Below are 15,269 nucleotides of genomic sequence, written 5' to 3'. Positions count from 1 at the left end.
AATGCAGATCACAGAAGATCAGAGCCATCTGCTCCCTTTTAAGGCAAATTCATCCCCCAGTGTGATTTAGAGACTTGGAAGTACACCCATGAACCACGCCCATGTAAGAAAACAGGTGCTGGATTGGCTTCAATCCAGCAAACAGTAGCCTGACTAGCTGACATTCATATCTGTGCTGGTGAACTGGGGGCCACTGCAAAAGGATCAGAAATGCAAGGCGCTCTAAGGTAAGAGACAGGACCATCATCCGTGGACTAGCACATGCTTTGCAATGAAGAAGGCTTTAGGTTCTAGCCATGCCATCACCAGTCAAAAAGGATCTCAGATAGTAGAAAAACTTGGAAAGACTTACAGCTGAGACCATGGAGCACCATCTAGGCTAGATGGACAGAAGATAGATTGGAGCCTACTGGTACATCTATGGGTGATTTGCCCAGACCCTACGTTCATCTTCAGTGGCCCTTCTCCAAGAGCCCCTACCAAGGGAAGTGAGTTGGTGGCTACCCAGAAGAGGGCTTTCTCTGATGTGGTACCCCAGTTATGGAATGAGCTTCCCAGAGAGGCTCGCCTGGCATCCACCTTGGGCTTTTTCCGGCACCAGGTGAAGACCTTCTTATTTCCCCAGGCATTTTAATCTTTTAGCTCTCTTGTTTCAAATCTGTTCCCGTATTTAAAATATCTGCATCACTGCTAGGTTTTATTTTGGCTTGTACTCTTACACTGTAGTTTTAAACGTTTCCATTTTATATTGTATTTTAGGATGTATTTTCTGGTTTTAATGGTTGTAAACTGCTCAGAGAGCTTCGGTTATTGGGTGGTATAGAAATGTAATAAATAAATAAATAAATCAGCTAGGATTTCTGACTCCAAATTGTTTCACAACAAAATTATTCTTCTTTCCCCTGCGTCCCTCCAATTATTCTGCTCAAATAGAGAAAGCTTGGGGTAACCAGGGGCGCATTTTTGTATGGAAGAACCATGAGCTCAGTTATGTTCTGGTACTCAAGACAAATTCCTGGGCTCAGAATTCCTTAAATTCTATGTGTATACTTTTTTCACTAACGTCTGTCTGGTGAATTTTGTCGTTCTCGTGAAAAACACACAAAGTAGATACCACAAGCCTGATGTCTGCCCAACCTTGTACTAAGACACATTAAATTAGATACTCCAGTGACTTTGTTTCATCAGTCCTTCCACTGAGCGAATGTGTTTATCATCAGCCAGACATCACATTTGCTTTCAGACATGGCAAATTATTGTCATAAGCTTTATCTCACAACATGATAAATAGAAGTACCAATGCATTAATGCTGTAACCATAAAAACCTGAGTTCTCAAAGGCTACCATGTATTTTCCTGACTAAAATATGACTGGCCAGAATCATCATAGCTTTGAGTCCCAAGCAAAAGAGTTTACTTCTTTTCTATAGTAATCATAACCAGGAATACTGTCTGGCTGATAGTTTTTTTTATTACTCAGTAACTTCTTTTTTTGTCTTGGAACAAGTACACAAAGAAGTGCTACTTGGCAGGCATTAGCTAATGTTATCTTCAATTCTGGTAGGTGCTCAGATATCAAAGCAAAGGGTGTGGTATGGGAACCTCATTTGATTTTAGCAATTCATAAAGAGGTTATTGAACTGTACCGTCACATCTTCATTTTTAAGAGATGGCTCCTCAGACACAAAATCCACCAGATCTGTTCAAAGAAAAGAAGTTCCTCATTAGGCTCTGCTTGCCGACTGTGGAAGTTAAAGGTGCAATCCTTTATGCACGTTTATGCAGTTCCCAATGCTGCAAATTGGAATTGTGGGACTTTTTCTGTCTAAACATGCATAAGATTGGGCTCTAATTCGTCTTCCTTCTTTCCCTCCCCATATACCATGCACCAAAAGAGGAAAATAAAAGCATACCGACAGGAATACACAATGTTCTTTTACAATATACACGACTCCCATAGTAGTGGCATGCCTGTGGTTGAAGTATTAGATGGTTCTACAATAAGCTGTTGTGTTATTTTAATGGGCTAATTGCATACAAGCTCTTTTGTCTTAAAGGGGCATGCTGTGAAAATACATGGTGAATCATAAAGTGTCCTTACTGACTAATGTGTACTTGTCAAGCAGCACAGGCTGCCACAGGCACATTACAGTGTACATCACTTGATACAAAAAGAGAAAAGCAATTTCTTGTGTTTAAAAAACTAGTTTTCCCTTTCAGTGCAGAGAGAACAATTATGACTACGTTATTATTTTGCTTCCTGGCTCCTTCTCAAAACTGTGGAGGAAGAACACAGTGCACCAAATCCATGTTTAATTCATTTTTCCCTCGTCACACAGACAGTGCCACTATTATGAAAGAGTGGCATGAATATTCTGTGCCTGAGCACCTCACCCTACAACCTATGTGGTTAGCTAAAAGTAAACATTGCTGTCAAAAAGAAATGAACACATTCTGTTGCTATTTTCCTTTTAGTTATTTTTTATTCAGTCATCTTTGTATCCAGTCTTTTAAAATGGGAGGCAAATCTGTGCTCAGTTTTGAGTTTACACTGTAATGGCAGCTTTAGAAGTTATATAAAAGCAGTCTCGAGGAAACACAAGAGAGTTACATTAGCCTTTTTGGCTTCCCATGTAACATCCTATGTAACATCCAAGCACACTCCGGGAATCCACTCAACTGAAAAAGAGGGAAAAGTTTCCCCTTTTCATGTTACACAAGAAAGAAAGAAAATACACAACTCACTTGTAGAATGCCAAAAGACTCTAAAAGCAGCTGCTGTGTACCTGAAGCTACTAAGGTACATTCTTTATAAAACAGGTGACCATTTTAATGTTTTGGTCAGGAACTGTGTCTGATTTTTCAACCCTTGCTTGATCCATGATGCAGATGAAGTATAACATATAACATAGCACCATTGCCTTCCCTTAGAAAGAAATACTGCCTCAAGGCTGCTCCGTGTGCATCAAATTCCTGATCTGTGTACTTATAGCAAAACTATTTGTATTTGATGCACATTGGTACTGCAAGTATTTTTTTTATCTTGTGCATCACTGCAGTGAGCTACTGAACCACAGCAAAGTCCAGCTTCACTGATAAAGATTAGACCATTTATATTAACATAGAACTCAAGCACAGAACCTTGCATTATTCTACAACCATGCTGGCAAGCTAGCCAGGCACAAATGTAAACGATTCCATAATCCATATCTAACAGACAGAACATTCAGGATCTCCTAGAAAGACTTTCCCCCTAGATCCTGGGTGATTCCTCTTTGCTTTCCCACATCTGGGAGCCTGCTGGTAGGGCACCAGATTAAGAGGCAAGCAAAGCACCAACAGTAGTAATTGTAACTGAAAAAAGCCGCTGTACGTGCCTCAGCCAATAACACTAAAATGCTTCTGAGCATTAACGAGATTTCATTTCTTTTATGCCATTATCCACCAAGGAGACAGAAGATTAGGGAAAATGACAAGGCAACACGATTATATATAAAACAGAAGATAAAATGATAAATAAGACTGAGATAGAGGATAAACTTTTATACTAATGCCCAGGAAATGGTCTAATAGGTTCTACTAAATATTTCCTAGAACTTTCCCCAAATATTGAATTCTAAAGTGAAATTCTTATTTGCCATGAATTTGTATCTAACCCTCTCCCTTAAAGGACTCATTTAGCAAGCAGGTTGTTTCATTAATTATAAAGCACTCTCTGGATTTGAAAGTTAAGGGAGAATCATTGCTAAGGTAGAAAAAGCACCTTACGTTGACCTCCTACCCCTCACCAGGAATGCACAGCAAACTAAGAAATGAAGGAAATATGTTACATGTTGAAAGAATCATCTAAAGGACTATCTCAAGAACAATTAAGGCTGTCATTCTATGCACACTTACTTGGGTATCAAGACCCATTGAACTCAGTGGGGTTTGATTCTGAGTAAACCCAAGTTGTGAAGCATAACTATTTCACTGATCAAACATTTCATTCTTTGTTTTATTTGGCCTGTAACTGCTGCCTGGTGCTTTAGAAGAACTTAAACATTCCTATGAAAATATGAAAACATTACTATCTATTAAATTACTATATACTTTCCGTTTCAACCATCTGTTGCTATCCATCTTGATTAAAATTTATGACTATGAGGCAACCCCCCAATATCTTAATGGAACCAATTTGCTTTATGAAAAAGGATTTTTGCATTGATAGGACTGAATCTTACCAAATTACAAATGCACTATCAAAATCAAAGGGCAAAAAACCTCAATATCAAAACCAGTAACACTTATTCTATATATTACCCTATATATCACACTGAAATAATTTCAGTGGAATTCTGCCCTCTTCTGGCATTTTAGAAGAAATTACAATTGGTTACTACTGAGTCAAAGTAATTAAATCCCAACTCTACCTTCATACTTCGTTCAAGACAAACGTAACTTGCACTGACTTTTGCGTAGGACTGAACCTGTTTGCCCTATTCAGAGATCAATATCAATCACAGTAGCATATAAAGACCTCCCACCTTAACAGATCTTTAGCAAGAAGAGGAAGGCTAAGTGTGAACTGATTCTCCCCCCAACCCCACAAACATGGGTGAAGGGCTGAAAGTTCCACCGATGCAGCATGGGATATGTAAGAGCCCAGTTGAGGGGGGAGCTGCCCATCTAAGTCAGACTGCTACAGCTTTTTATTCCTATTGTGAGAATATGTTCACTCAGAGACCTGTTTATATGTGTAGGTCCAGGCTACACGGGCTTGGGCAGGAGTGTGTCAACTGCAACAATTTGTCCCAGGTCTCCACAAAGCAAGCCCCTTCCTTGCCTTAGGTCCTCTGTGTACCATCCACCTCTGCCCTGCCATACTGAGCCCCACACTCTCATGGGTCCACGTAGAAGAAAATGGCAGAGTCTCCAACACGAGGTTCATAGAAGGGCAACAAGGATGATCAGGGGTCTGGAAATAAAGCCCTATGAGGTGAGACTGAAATAACTGGGCATGTTTAGGCCAGAGAAGAGAAGATTGAGGGGAGACATGATAGCACTCTTCAAGTACTTGAAAGGTTGTCACACAGAGGAGGGCCAGGATCTCTTCTCGATCCTCCCAGAGTGCAGGACACGGGATAATGGGCTCAAGTTACAGGAAGCCAGATTCCACCTGTACATCAGGAAAAACTTCCTGAGTGTTAGAGCAGTACGACAATGGAACCAATTACCTAGGGAGATTGTGGGCTCTCCCATCCTAGAGACCTTCAAGATGCTGCTGGATAGCCATCTGTCAGGAATACTTTAAGGTGGATTCCTGAATTGATCAGGGGGTTGGACTCGATGGCCTTATAGGCCCCTTCCAACTCTACTATTCTATGATTCTACTATATCTGCCTTTGAAACCCAGACAGCTTCAGAAAAGTTTTCTCTGTAGAAGTTGTTTTTAATAAAACCTTTTACAATTAGCTTTAACATTTCAGCGCTTTTACTATGCTTATCTCATTCCCCCATGCCCTCGCAACAATCCTGCAGGCAGGTTAGGCTGAAAGACCATAATTGCCTTATTAAAGGGCTGCTCATCTGAACAGCAATGAGCGGAACATTTATTGTGAAATGTTTGCACACCGGATTGCACAGAAAGTGAATGCTATTTCAATGCATTTTAACTCATGTAATTTGACAGTGGATTTGTGGATAATGCCGCAATCAAGACTGAAAGCCTATACCTTCGGCAGAAGCAGTAGAGTTGCAAGGCATCTGCACTTCTCCCAGTGTCTCAGCTTGCTTCAGAATGAGATTCTTTAAAATAAAAATAAAATAATAACCTCGCTGAGTTATTGTGTGCATATCAAACAATCTTCAATGTAAGATTTACAATGGAAAATTCAGATAGTATCCTAAGATATTATAAAGCAGGGCTGGGTAACCTTTTTTCTATTCAAGGTCAGTTTCCTGTGCAGTTAATATGTCAGGGATGCAGGTTGGCAGCGGGTAGAGCCAAAGCCAGCGGTGGGCAGGCACAGAGCAACACTGGGTACTTTATCCCTTTTCTCTATCTTTTTTTGCCACTCCATTTCTCTCTCTCTCTCTCTTACCCTTCCTGCCCAGCAAAAACTGCCAGGGAAGGGACAGATTGCTCTTGCCAGAGGGCTGAACCGATCGAACACAGAAGGCTTCTGGAATTAGGCTGAAGACCACTCAAAGCTCTAGGACTGCAGGTTGCCCACCCCTGTAATAAGGGGGTTACCTTAAAGACTATAAGCTTTTGTGGGCCATAGTCCTCTTCATCAGATACATCAGTTGAAGAAGACTATAGTCCGTGAAAGATTATGCAATAAAATATTTGTTAGAGCTTCTCTACATTAAGCAAATATCCCACACCCTTACGGAGCTTTCCAGGTTTATAATGGGTTCCTTTAGACAGCAAACACATGATTTGGAATTGAAAACTTCCTTTCTTGGCAATGCTCTATATGTTCTATGAAACAGCGCCATCTAGTGGTTGTGTTATAGTGCTACACTGGTATTACCCATTGGTGATATAGCGCCATTAACATATATTACAGCTTATCTCTGATCTTTTTGAAAGTGGGATAAAGGGCTAAAAGCGCAGGAGATGTCCTGGAGGTTGATGATGTTGTGTAAAGGACATGCAAACTTCAGTGAGTGACCAATCATGCACATTCAAGAAATTGCTTGTGTAGAGAAGCTCTTAGTCTTTAAGGTGTCATAAGACCCTTTATAACAAGCGTGCTTTCCAGATCTGCAATATACAGATATACAATATTCTTGCTGAGCTTCTGTTATTGTCCCCTCATGTTTAAGAGGTTTTGTCTTTTGAAATAAAGCATGATTGTGCTGGACCTCCTTGGCAATTGTCCACCTATATGTGGACAATTTGATAGTGCTGGGGTCACTGTTTCTAATCGATTCAATTACACTCATGTCTTGCACCACATCCTGGGTGGCACCATTAATATTACGCCCAAGGTTACCTCTCCTCTGGTTGGTTCCGTAACCACCTGTTCGAGGGAACAGTCTTTTAGGATATCTAAGAATTTTATTTGTTTGTTATGACCAGAACACACATTTATCCAGTCTATATGAGGATAACTGAAGTCAGCCACCATTACAAAACTTTCTCACTTGGATGCCTCCCTAGTTTCATTCTCCATTTCAAGACCATCCTGAACATCTTGATTAGAGGGACAATAACATGTCCCCAACATTAACTTCCTTTTGGGGCCACCTGATATTGCCACTCAAAGCAATCCTGTGGGGCCGTCTTCCCCATTCATGTTTTCCAGCTTGACTCTATGCCCTCTGTCATACAAAGAAAGCAGTAAGCCCTTCTCTGTCCTTCCTATAGAATTTGCATCAGACTTGACCATTTCCCACTAAATGTCTCCTTTCCAGCAGGTTTCCACTGAAAACCAAGCATTCCAACTGCCCCATGTTTGCTCAGAGGCTTCTAGCATTAACATATAAATCCGTCATGTCTAGGTGTATTTATACATACATACATACGCACGCACCTGTACATGGTATTCCTCCCCAAATGTTTCTGGCATGTGCTCTTAACAACCCTTTGGCATCTTTGACGGCTATAACATCCGATTGCACACTCACCGCCTGTAGCTCATCCATATTTAGATGATCAGAAACATTTTCAGCCTCATCTCCTAGGGATGATTTTCCTCAAACTGGATGCTCCCTAAGTTCTGTCAGCTTTCCCCAGAGGTCAGTTTAAACTCCAGCCGTTCTACTAATCTTAAACAATTACATCTTGTTTATAGCCTCTCTTCCAAATTTTGAACAGCTTCTGTGGCTTGTCTGCCCAGGACATCCTGTTTATTCTGTGTACTATGGACTTCTTCAGACATTTCCTACAAATTCTCTTGAACTGTACTGTAGAGGGCATATTGCTGGGTCAGGCATAATCCAGCTTCTTTCCCTTAAAATATGCATGCTGTACAAAGCACCTGATTGTTTTATATTAGTGACAAATTTAGTTTAATTTGCATACAACTGCCTCAACTTTTCATTATAGCAACACCACCAGCAATTTCGGTTAGGATTGGGTGGCTTTGCCAGTGTTGGCTTCTCTCAGTTTCTCATTTTTCCAATCCTAAATTTGTTTTGTCCTATTTCTACATTAGTTTGCAGACATTTTTTAAAGTCTTCATGAAAATTCGTAGGTATTGCCATGTGCATTACTTCTAACATACAAATTTTTATATGCAATTTGGCTTAATATGCATTTTTGCAAGTGGTTTTCTCTAATATAATGAATTCTTGTCCATCATTTTTTTGACTGGGTGTAAATATAAATAACCTTGACTGGCTTTAGAAAGGCAGTATAGAAATACAATAAATCAATTATAAATCAGTAACTAAGGATAACTGTATTGCAGCTTGCCTACTGGCTTGGGAAGTGTGAATTAGATAAGTTAGCATAAAAGTGTGAACCAAACTAATTTCTCCTTCACCTTAGCTATAACAATATTAAAAACTGGTTTTACAATGTTTTCCATGGTACCCCAGTACATTCTGCATTTAACCTAGGGCTCATCTACACCAAGCAGGATATTGCACTATGGAAGTAGTATGAAAGTGGTATATGAAAGGCAGGAGCCATACCAAGCAGGATATAGCACTCTGAAAGCAGTATATGGTGTGTGCCAATGGGCCCCAACAGTTGTCAGTGCATCAGTGCACTTCCATACTGCTCTAAAGCAGTAGTGCGGCTCCTGCCGTTTATATACTGCTTTCATACTACTTTCACAGTGAAATATCCTGCTTGGTGTAGATGAGCCCCTAATTTAAGAAAACAAATTATCATGAAACGTTTATTGGTTTCCATTTCCATCCCACTGTGAAGGATCTGTGGCAGTAAAGAATTTGTAAGAAAGCTCTAATAGGTGCAAGTTCAGAGAAAATGAGGCACCCTTCAGCTCTACAGAAATCAGTGGGACTTGATCACTCACTTTTACTAAGGGTGCTTCCAGGTGAGTTTTTTTTTATTGTGCAATTGTACCTTCTCATCCACAGAATTTTACAGGGAGTCCAGATACCATCAACTTCCATCTGTAGCCCTCTTGGGTCTCCACATCACTTCCTTCCATTATTATTATTTTCCTTAACAGGAAAATCCCAATAAGGAAGAAAAGAGAATAGTTACACGTTGCTTTTTGATAGTTAGTGCCAGGAGCCCTCTGTCTGGAAGAACCCTAAATACCAGCAACTTCACTGGGAATTAAGCATACCCAAACAGGATAAGCCCCAGGCTAAATAGCACCCTGGGTAAGGAACACCTTTGGTGGTTCCATGAGGCAACTTACAGCTTCCTTTTTTATTATTTATAATATTTATAGGATTTGCCATGCTTTTAAAGCTTGGAAGTGTCTCCTCAAAGTAAAGCCATGTTCCACTGTTTTTTTCTAATCTAGAACAAATGACATCATGCTTTGTAGCTAAGACCCAAACAACCTGTAGAACTTTTTTTTGGTGCGGGGAGGAAGGTTAAAGATACTATTGTTTTATCCTTTCCTTTTTTGTCTTAGCTCACTGCATTCTGTACACTGACCAACACTGAGTCACCAAACTCAGGCCCTCTTCCCCCTGGCACCTCTAAGGCTACCCTGCACCTATTCTTTTATGGGTTTCATTAGGGTGACCATATGGAAAGGAGGACAGGGCTCCTGTATCTTTGTAGAGAAAAGGGAATTTTGGCAGGTGTCATTTGTATGCATACAGCACCTAGTGAAATTCCCTCTTCATCACAACAGTGAAAGCTGCAGCAGCCCTGCCCTCTTGTCCAGTGATAAAATAGGGCAGGGCTGCTGCAGCTTTTACTGTTGTGATGAAGAGGGAATTTCACCAGGTGCTGCATGTATACAAATGACGCCTGCTGAAATTCCCTTTTCAATACAACTGTTAAAGCTGAGGAGCCCTATTCTCCTTTTCATATGGTCACCCTAGTTTCACCCATTAGCCAGGTATGGCCCTACCAGTAGGCACATGACTGATTTTGAGAATCATGAAAGGACATCAAACTCTTAGTTAGTAAATACAACTACTACTTCAACTAGCTACTATGTTATTCATAGTAGAGGGAGAGGCACTTGTAAGACTTTCTGCCAAGTGCAGACCAGCCTCGGTGGGGCAGCAAAATGTCTTGGGCTAGCCTTGCCAATAGTTACATGACTTATCAGCTACACTTTTTAAAACAACAACACTGCTTTACACTATAATCATATATATATACACTCAGAAGTAAGTCCCAGTGACTTTAATGGTGGATTAAAAATACTTTTAGATAAATAAAATAAGTGTTTATAGCTGTTGGTATTTTACACCCATCTTTTATGGGATGAAGCTGCTACCATAAGAGAAACAACAGATAAACAACCCACTCTACTGGATGGCAACTTAAAAGCTAACAGATTTACTATGATATGTGCTCTTGTAGAGTAGAGCACAATTCATCAGATACATTAAGTCCAAGTTCACAACAGTGTATGCTATAATAAATCAGACAGCATTTAAGGTGCCACAAATTTCTTGCTTTTTGTGTCACCAAAAGCTCTGACTATTCTCAAAGTTTTTTTAATCTATGGAAGACCAACTTAACTATCAAACATGAATAAACAGATAAAAACGTTTTGCAAACAGAAAAAGACACTTCTCTGTATTGTAGTTTGGCACTTACCTTGTGCAGAAAAGCTCTATCCCAGAAGTATTTCCTGAAGAGCTGAACGTTAGATTCTACCAAATGGTCTGCCGTGCGATTAAATGTCACTGACAGAGTTCCTGATGAATGAGCAAATTGTAGGACAGCATTCTCGCCAAGCTCCACTTTAGAAATCTCAAACGGATGGCTGACCTGCCTTCTGAAAAAAGACATTCACTCGAATGAAGTAAGAGTACAGAGCAGAGGAACCATGAAATGCAAACTTATGCAACTCCTCACTCACGCTGGCATCCACCATTTCAAATTCTAACCTATCCACTGCAAAGAATGGCATGTAACATCAACGATAAATGCTGTGGTGTTTTTTTCAGATGAGTTTTGTCCATGAAACCACAAAGCAAACTTGGAAAAATAGTAACAGAAGAAAATAATATAGGCATCTAACACCTGGTTTTCTTTATTATTTGCAAAAAGATGCAGCCTATTTAAATGTGAGCTATACAGAACAGTCAAAAAGAACTAGCAGCCAGCAGGCTAATTAGCATACTGCAGCGCAAAACAGATAGTCTCAAGGGATCACTGCATTGTTTGAATGTTCCAAACAAGTGAGACTTTCATAACAACATATATGATAACAGCGTTAAATCCATTTCTCTCATGCAAATGAAAGCACGGATAAATTCTTCTACAAACTGCCCATTGTTCAAAACTGGAAATAAAAAAGCAACGTGGCTGAAAGGAGGAAAATAAACAACTAAACCATTCTTCTTGTTTCTCGTTTTGCTTTTCTCTGCATATATATTTTATATTTTTTTTAAAAAATATTCTGCCTTTCCTCTACATATAGTACTCTGACAATAAGCAGCTGACAATAAAATATGGAAATGAAGTTGTAATGGAAACATTAATACGCATCCAATAAAAACACAGCAATGAGAAGAAATAGCAGCCTACTTTGCTCACTGTGTCAGGTGGCAATTTAGCACTGAAAGACAAAGGGAAGTAGAGGGCAAAACTAACAATCATTCAGCAACAATACATTGCACGAGCCTCAGATTCTCAGAAGGATATAGACCCTTGCAGCCTTCAAAGTTATTCCGCTCCTATATATTTTGTGAGCATCAAGATCTGATAGAAAAGCAACCCAGGTAAGGAAAGTGAAAGAGGTAGCTAATAACTAGGTTGTCAATAGACAAAGATTATAGAAGCTGAGGAGGCAGGCTAACAAAGACTGGGTTAGTCGCTTGCCACAAAATCAACAGAGAGTCTTGTACTGCCTTAAAACAGGACTGGGCAGAAAGTAGATCTGGATTTGCTGGTGGCTCTCTGGGGGATTTGTAGTAGATAAACAAGGGTTTTTACTGCAACAATAAAATGACTCACCTTCCCAAATTAGGCTGCTGAAATTAAGAAAATTTGGGTGGGTGTGGGGGGGGGGAGTGAATTATTGTGTAGGACTGTGAGCAACATTCAGTTCTAGTTTTCAGAACAAATTCTTGGGCCCAGAATTCTTTAACTTTAAGTGTATGTCTTTTCCACCAGGATAGCAGTGGCAGGATCTATACTACTGGTTTATAAAGGTAGGGTGACCATATGAAAAAGAGGACAGGGCTCCTGTATCTTTAACAGTTATATTGAAAAGGGAATTTCAGCAGGTGTCATTTGTATATATGCAAAACCTGGTGAAATTCCCTCTTCATCACAATAGTTAAAGATGCAGGTGCCTTGCCCTCTTTTATATCTGGTCACTCTAGTATAGCTCCTGCAACTTTAACTGTTGTGATGAAGAGGGAATTTCACCAGTTCTCCATATATACAAATGACACCTGCTGAAATACCCTTTTCTATGCAATTGTTAAAGATACAGGAGCCCTGTCCTCCTTTTCATATGGTCACCCTAATAAAGGTATTCAAGTGCACTGACAACTGTTGGGGCCGTGACACGTTCCATATACCGTTTTCAAACCACTTTCAAAGTGTTATATCCTGCTTGGTGTAGATATGGCAAAAGTAGATCTTTGGATTCTAGTAAAACACAAAGTAGGTCCCACAAGCTTGAAGTCTGCCCACCCCTGCCGTAAAGACTAATGACATAAGTTTTTGTGGAACACAGTCTACTTCATGGAATGGTGTAAAGAGTAAGGGCCACAATCCTATGCACCTTTAGACAGATAAAAAAGTCCTACAACTTTTTGAGCAGGGTTGGATCTCTGTCCATTCCCTTGTTGTACTTGTATAATGTTGTTATCTACCTCAACATCTTGGAATATGTTGGGTTGCACATATAAATAATAACCTCAAAGGGAGTCCAAACATTAGTTTATATTCTATAATGAACAGGATACACTCTTTTAAGTCTACCATTGAACTCCTATGGGGTGATTGTATTTGAACACCTGCACTGGGATAACCCATTGAAATTAGCAGAGGTATACAAATCAAAGTAGACATTTAATTTGAACACCTGTATTGGGGTAATTGAATGAAATTAGCAGAGGTATACAAATCAAAGTAGACATTTAATTTGAACACCTGCATTGGGGTAATTGAATGAAATTAGCAGAGATATACAAATCAAAGTAGACATTTAATTTGGCTCTTACCATTAAAATGACACTAAATCAAGCACTTACTTGGAGAAAATTTCAGCAAGTCTGAAGTGTCCATTCTGTAAAGCCAAGTCCAATGGTGTGAACCCATCTTCATTAGGTACAGTGATTGCAACTGTCCCACCTGGCTGGAATAACAGGAACTGGGAAAGTTTAACCAAACCGAATCTCATTGTGAGATGGAGAAGGGTTTCTTTCTGTTTAGAATCTAAAATTGAAAATAATACACTTGAATGCATCCAAAATCCACAACATAGGTTTTTTATAAATTGTATGTATGCTTCAATGTAACACCAATATTCACTTAAGACATAAATGAGTTACAAAAAGAAACATCCACATATGCAGAATCCGAAAGTCCTTTTCCTATTATGATGGGAAACTTGAAAACATAATTGGGGTGTGAGGAGTGGGGAACCAATTTTTAGTTTATTCCTAAATTCTTGAGCTGGGCTCAAGACCCATTTCAATGTCTACTCAATGATGATGGCCGCAGCCTACAGATGGTATCCAACTGGTGTCCCTCTGCTGATGAAAGGCTCTTTGATCCAGCAGAGGGTTCCATCAGTCAAATTGGGAGGGAGGCAATTTGGGGGGATTCCCACTTCCCTCTGAATCCACACATGCCACCTCCAACACTGTTTTGACCCTCCAGATTATATTTGGGTGGAAGGGACATGGGAGGCTGGAGGAGAGTGGGAGAATCCCTGAAAATCATCTGCCCCCTCCTGACAGATGCCTCTTCTGGATCACATACCCTTCTATGTGGTGGACAGCAAATGAAAACAACAATTTGAGCCCAATGGGTTCAAAATTTGACGCAGGGTCCAATAAGGAGGTACAGACCCCTCAAAGAACCTCCCAGGTTCTCCTCCCAGAACCTCCCATCATAATTCTGTATATGCCTTAATTGAATACAGTAATTCCTTATTGTTTGCTTCTCTTCATCAAGAAACTATGCATTCCTGCTCTTTTCCTTCTCCACTCGTTTGCCAGTCCTCGCTTAGGAGGCTGATATGTTGTGTACTTCAGAAGACTCACTCTGACAATATTTTAGAATCTTGTTCAGAATTTTATGTCAGGTTTAAAAGAACTCACTGCTTTCTCACCACTCCACAAGCTTTCAACAGGTGGGCCAGCCCACATGACTCATCATGCTTAGCGGCACCATTCACAAGTGGTCAACTTAAGCCAAGCAGAAACTGACATTTTGAGAGGGGGGGGATAATTTTATTATTTCCAATTCAAATTGAGATTGATGTTTTAAAAACATTTTCCCACAGAAAGTACAAGCTGAGTTAGAAAAGGCATGAGCTGTTGCCTTTTGCTTCTGGGTGGACCTGCTGGTGCCCCACCATAGCAGTGCTAAAATCTTGGATTTTCTCCATTGGTGTTGATGAGCATCTTTCAATTCTTCTCCAGGGAAGAGAGGCAAAAGGCTACAAGAAATGGAAGGCGAATCCTATCTGTCAGTCAAGCCGCAGTGGTGGTGGTGGTGGTGGTGGTGGTGGTGCAGAAACATCTGCGAGATAAAGTACATGCTTTGAATCTCTGGTTCAATCTCTGGCATTTCCAATTTAAAAGGACCTGCTAGGCAGGACAGACCTCTGTCCCAAACCCTGGAGAGCCACTGCTTGAGAGAGCAGACAAGACTGGGATAAAGGGATAAACAGGCCAACCCGGCGTAATGCAGATGAGCCATGTGGAAGGGTTCTCTGGAGGGTAGAAAGTCTGAAAACCACTGCCCAAAGCCCCAAGGGTTAGAGATGCCTAAACTAAACAAGTTAAATTTAAGAGTATATTTTTTTTAACATATAAAGATCTTAATACCATGAGCCAAGCTCAAAAATACCATGAGCCAAGCTCACTGGCCTTTTAAAAATATCTCTTTTGGACACAGTGACATCAGAGTTTTTGTTCTCTGACCTGCCTCTTTCTTCTTTGCTTTTAAACATGTAAATAGGGAGATCAAAGGAAGG

At 40.2% G+C, this 15,269-nt stretch overlaps 1 protein-coding gene across 1 annotated transcript in view; it reads right to left on the bottom strand.

Moving 5' to 3' along the window:
• The window catches only part of ARHGEF28 (Rho guanine nucleotide exchange factor 28), a 175,489-nt gene that overhangs the window by 96,454 nt on the left and 63,766 nt on the right, over positions 1–15,269 (bottom strand). Inside the window, exons 5-8 of the mRNA XM_063127928.1 lie at positions 13,315–13,498; positions 10,700–10,880; positions 5,715–5,787; positions 1,647–1,699 (exon numbers count right to left, since the gene is read on the bottom strand). Of these exons, the coding sequence (XP_062983998.1) occupies positions 1,647–1,699; positions 5,715–5,787; positions 10,700–10,880; positions 13,315–13,498 (491 nt within the window). The remainder of the gene's footprint in view (positions 1–1,646; positions 1,700–5,714; positions 5,788–10,699; positions 10,881–13,314; positions 13,499–15,269) is intronic.

The sequence above is a fragment of the Elgaria multicarinata genome, chromosome 6, assembly GCF_023053635.1.
Source record: "Elgaria multicarinata webbii isolate HBS135686 ecotype San Diego chromosome 6, rElgMul1.1.pri, whole genome shotgun sequence".
In the NCBI taxonomy this organism is placed as follows: domain Eukaryota; kingdom Metazoa; phylum Chordata; class Lepidosauria; order Squamata; family Anguidae; genus Elgaria; species Elgaria multicarinata.
Note: the sequence above shows the minus strand (reverse complement) of the source record. Positions and strands in the feature narration are given on the sequence as shown.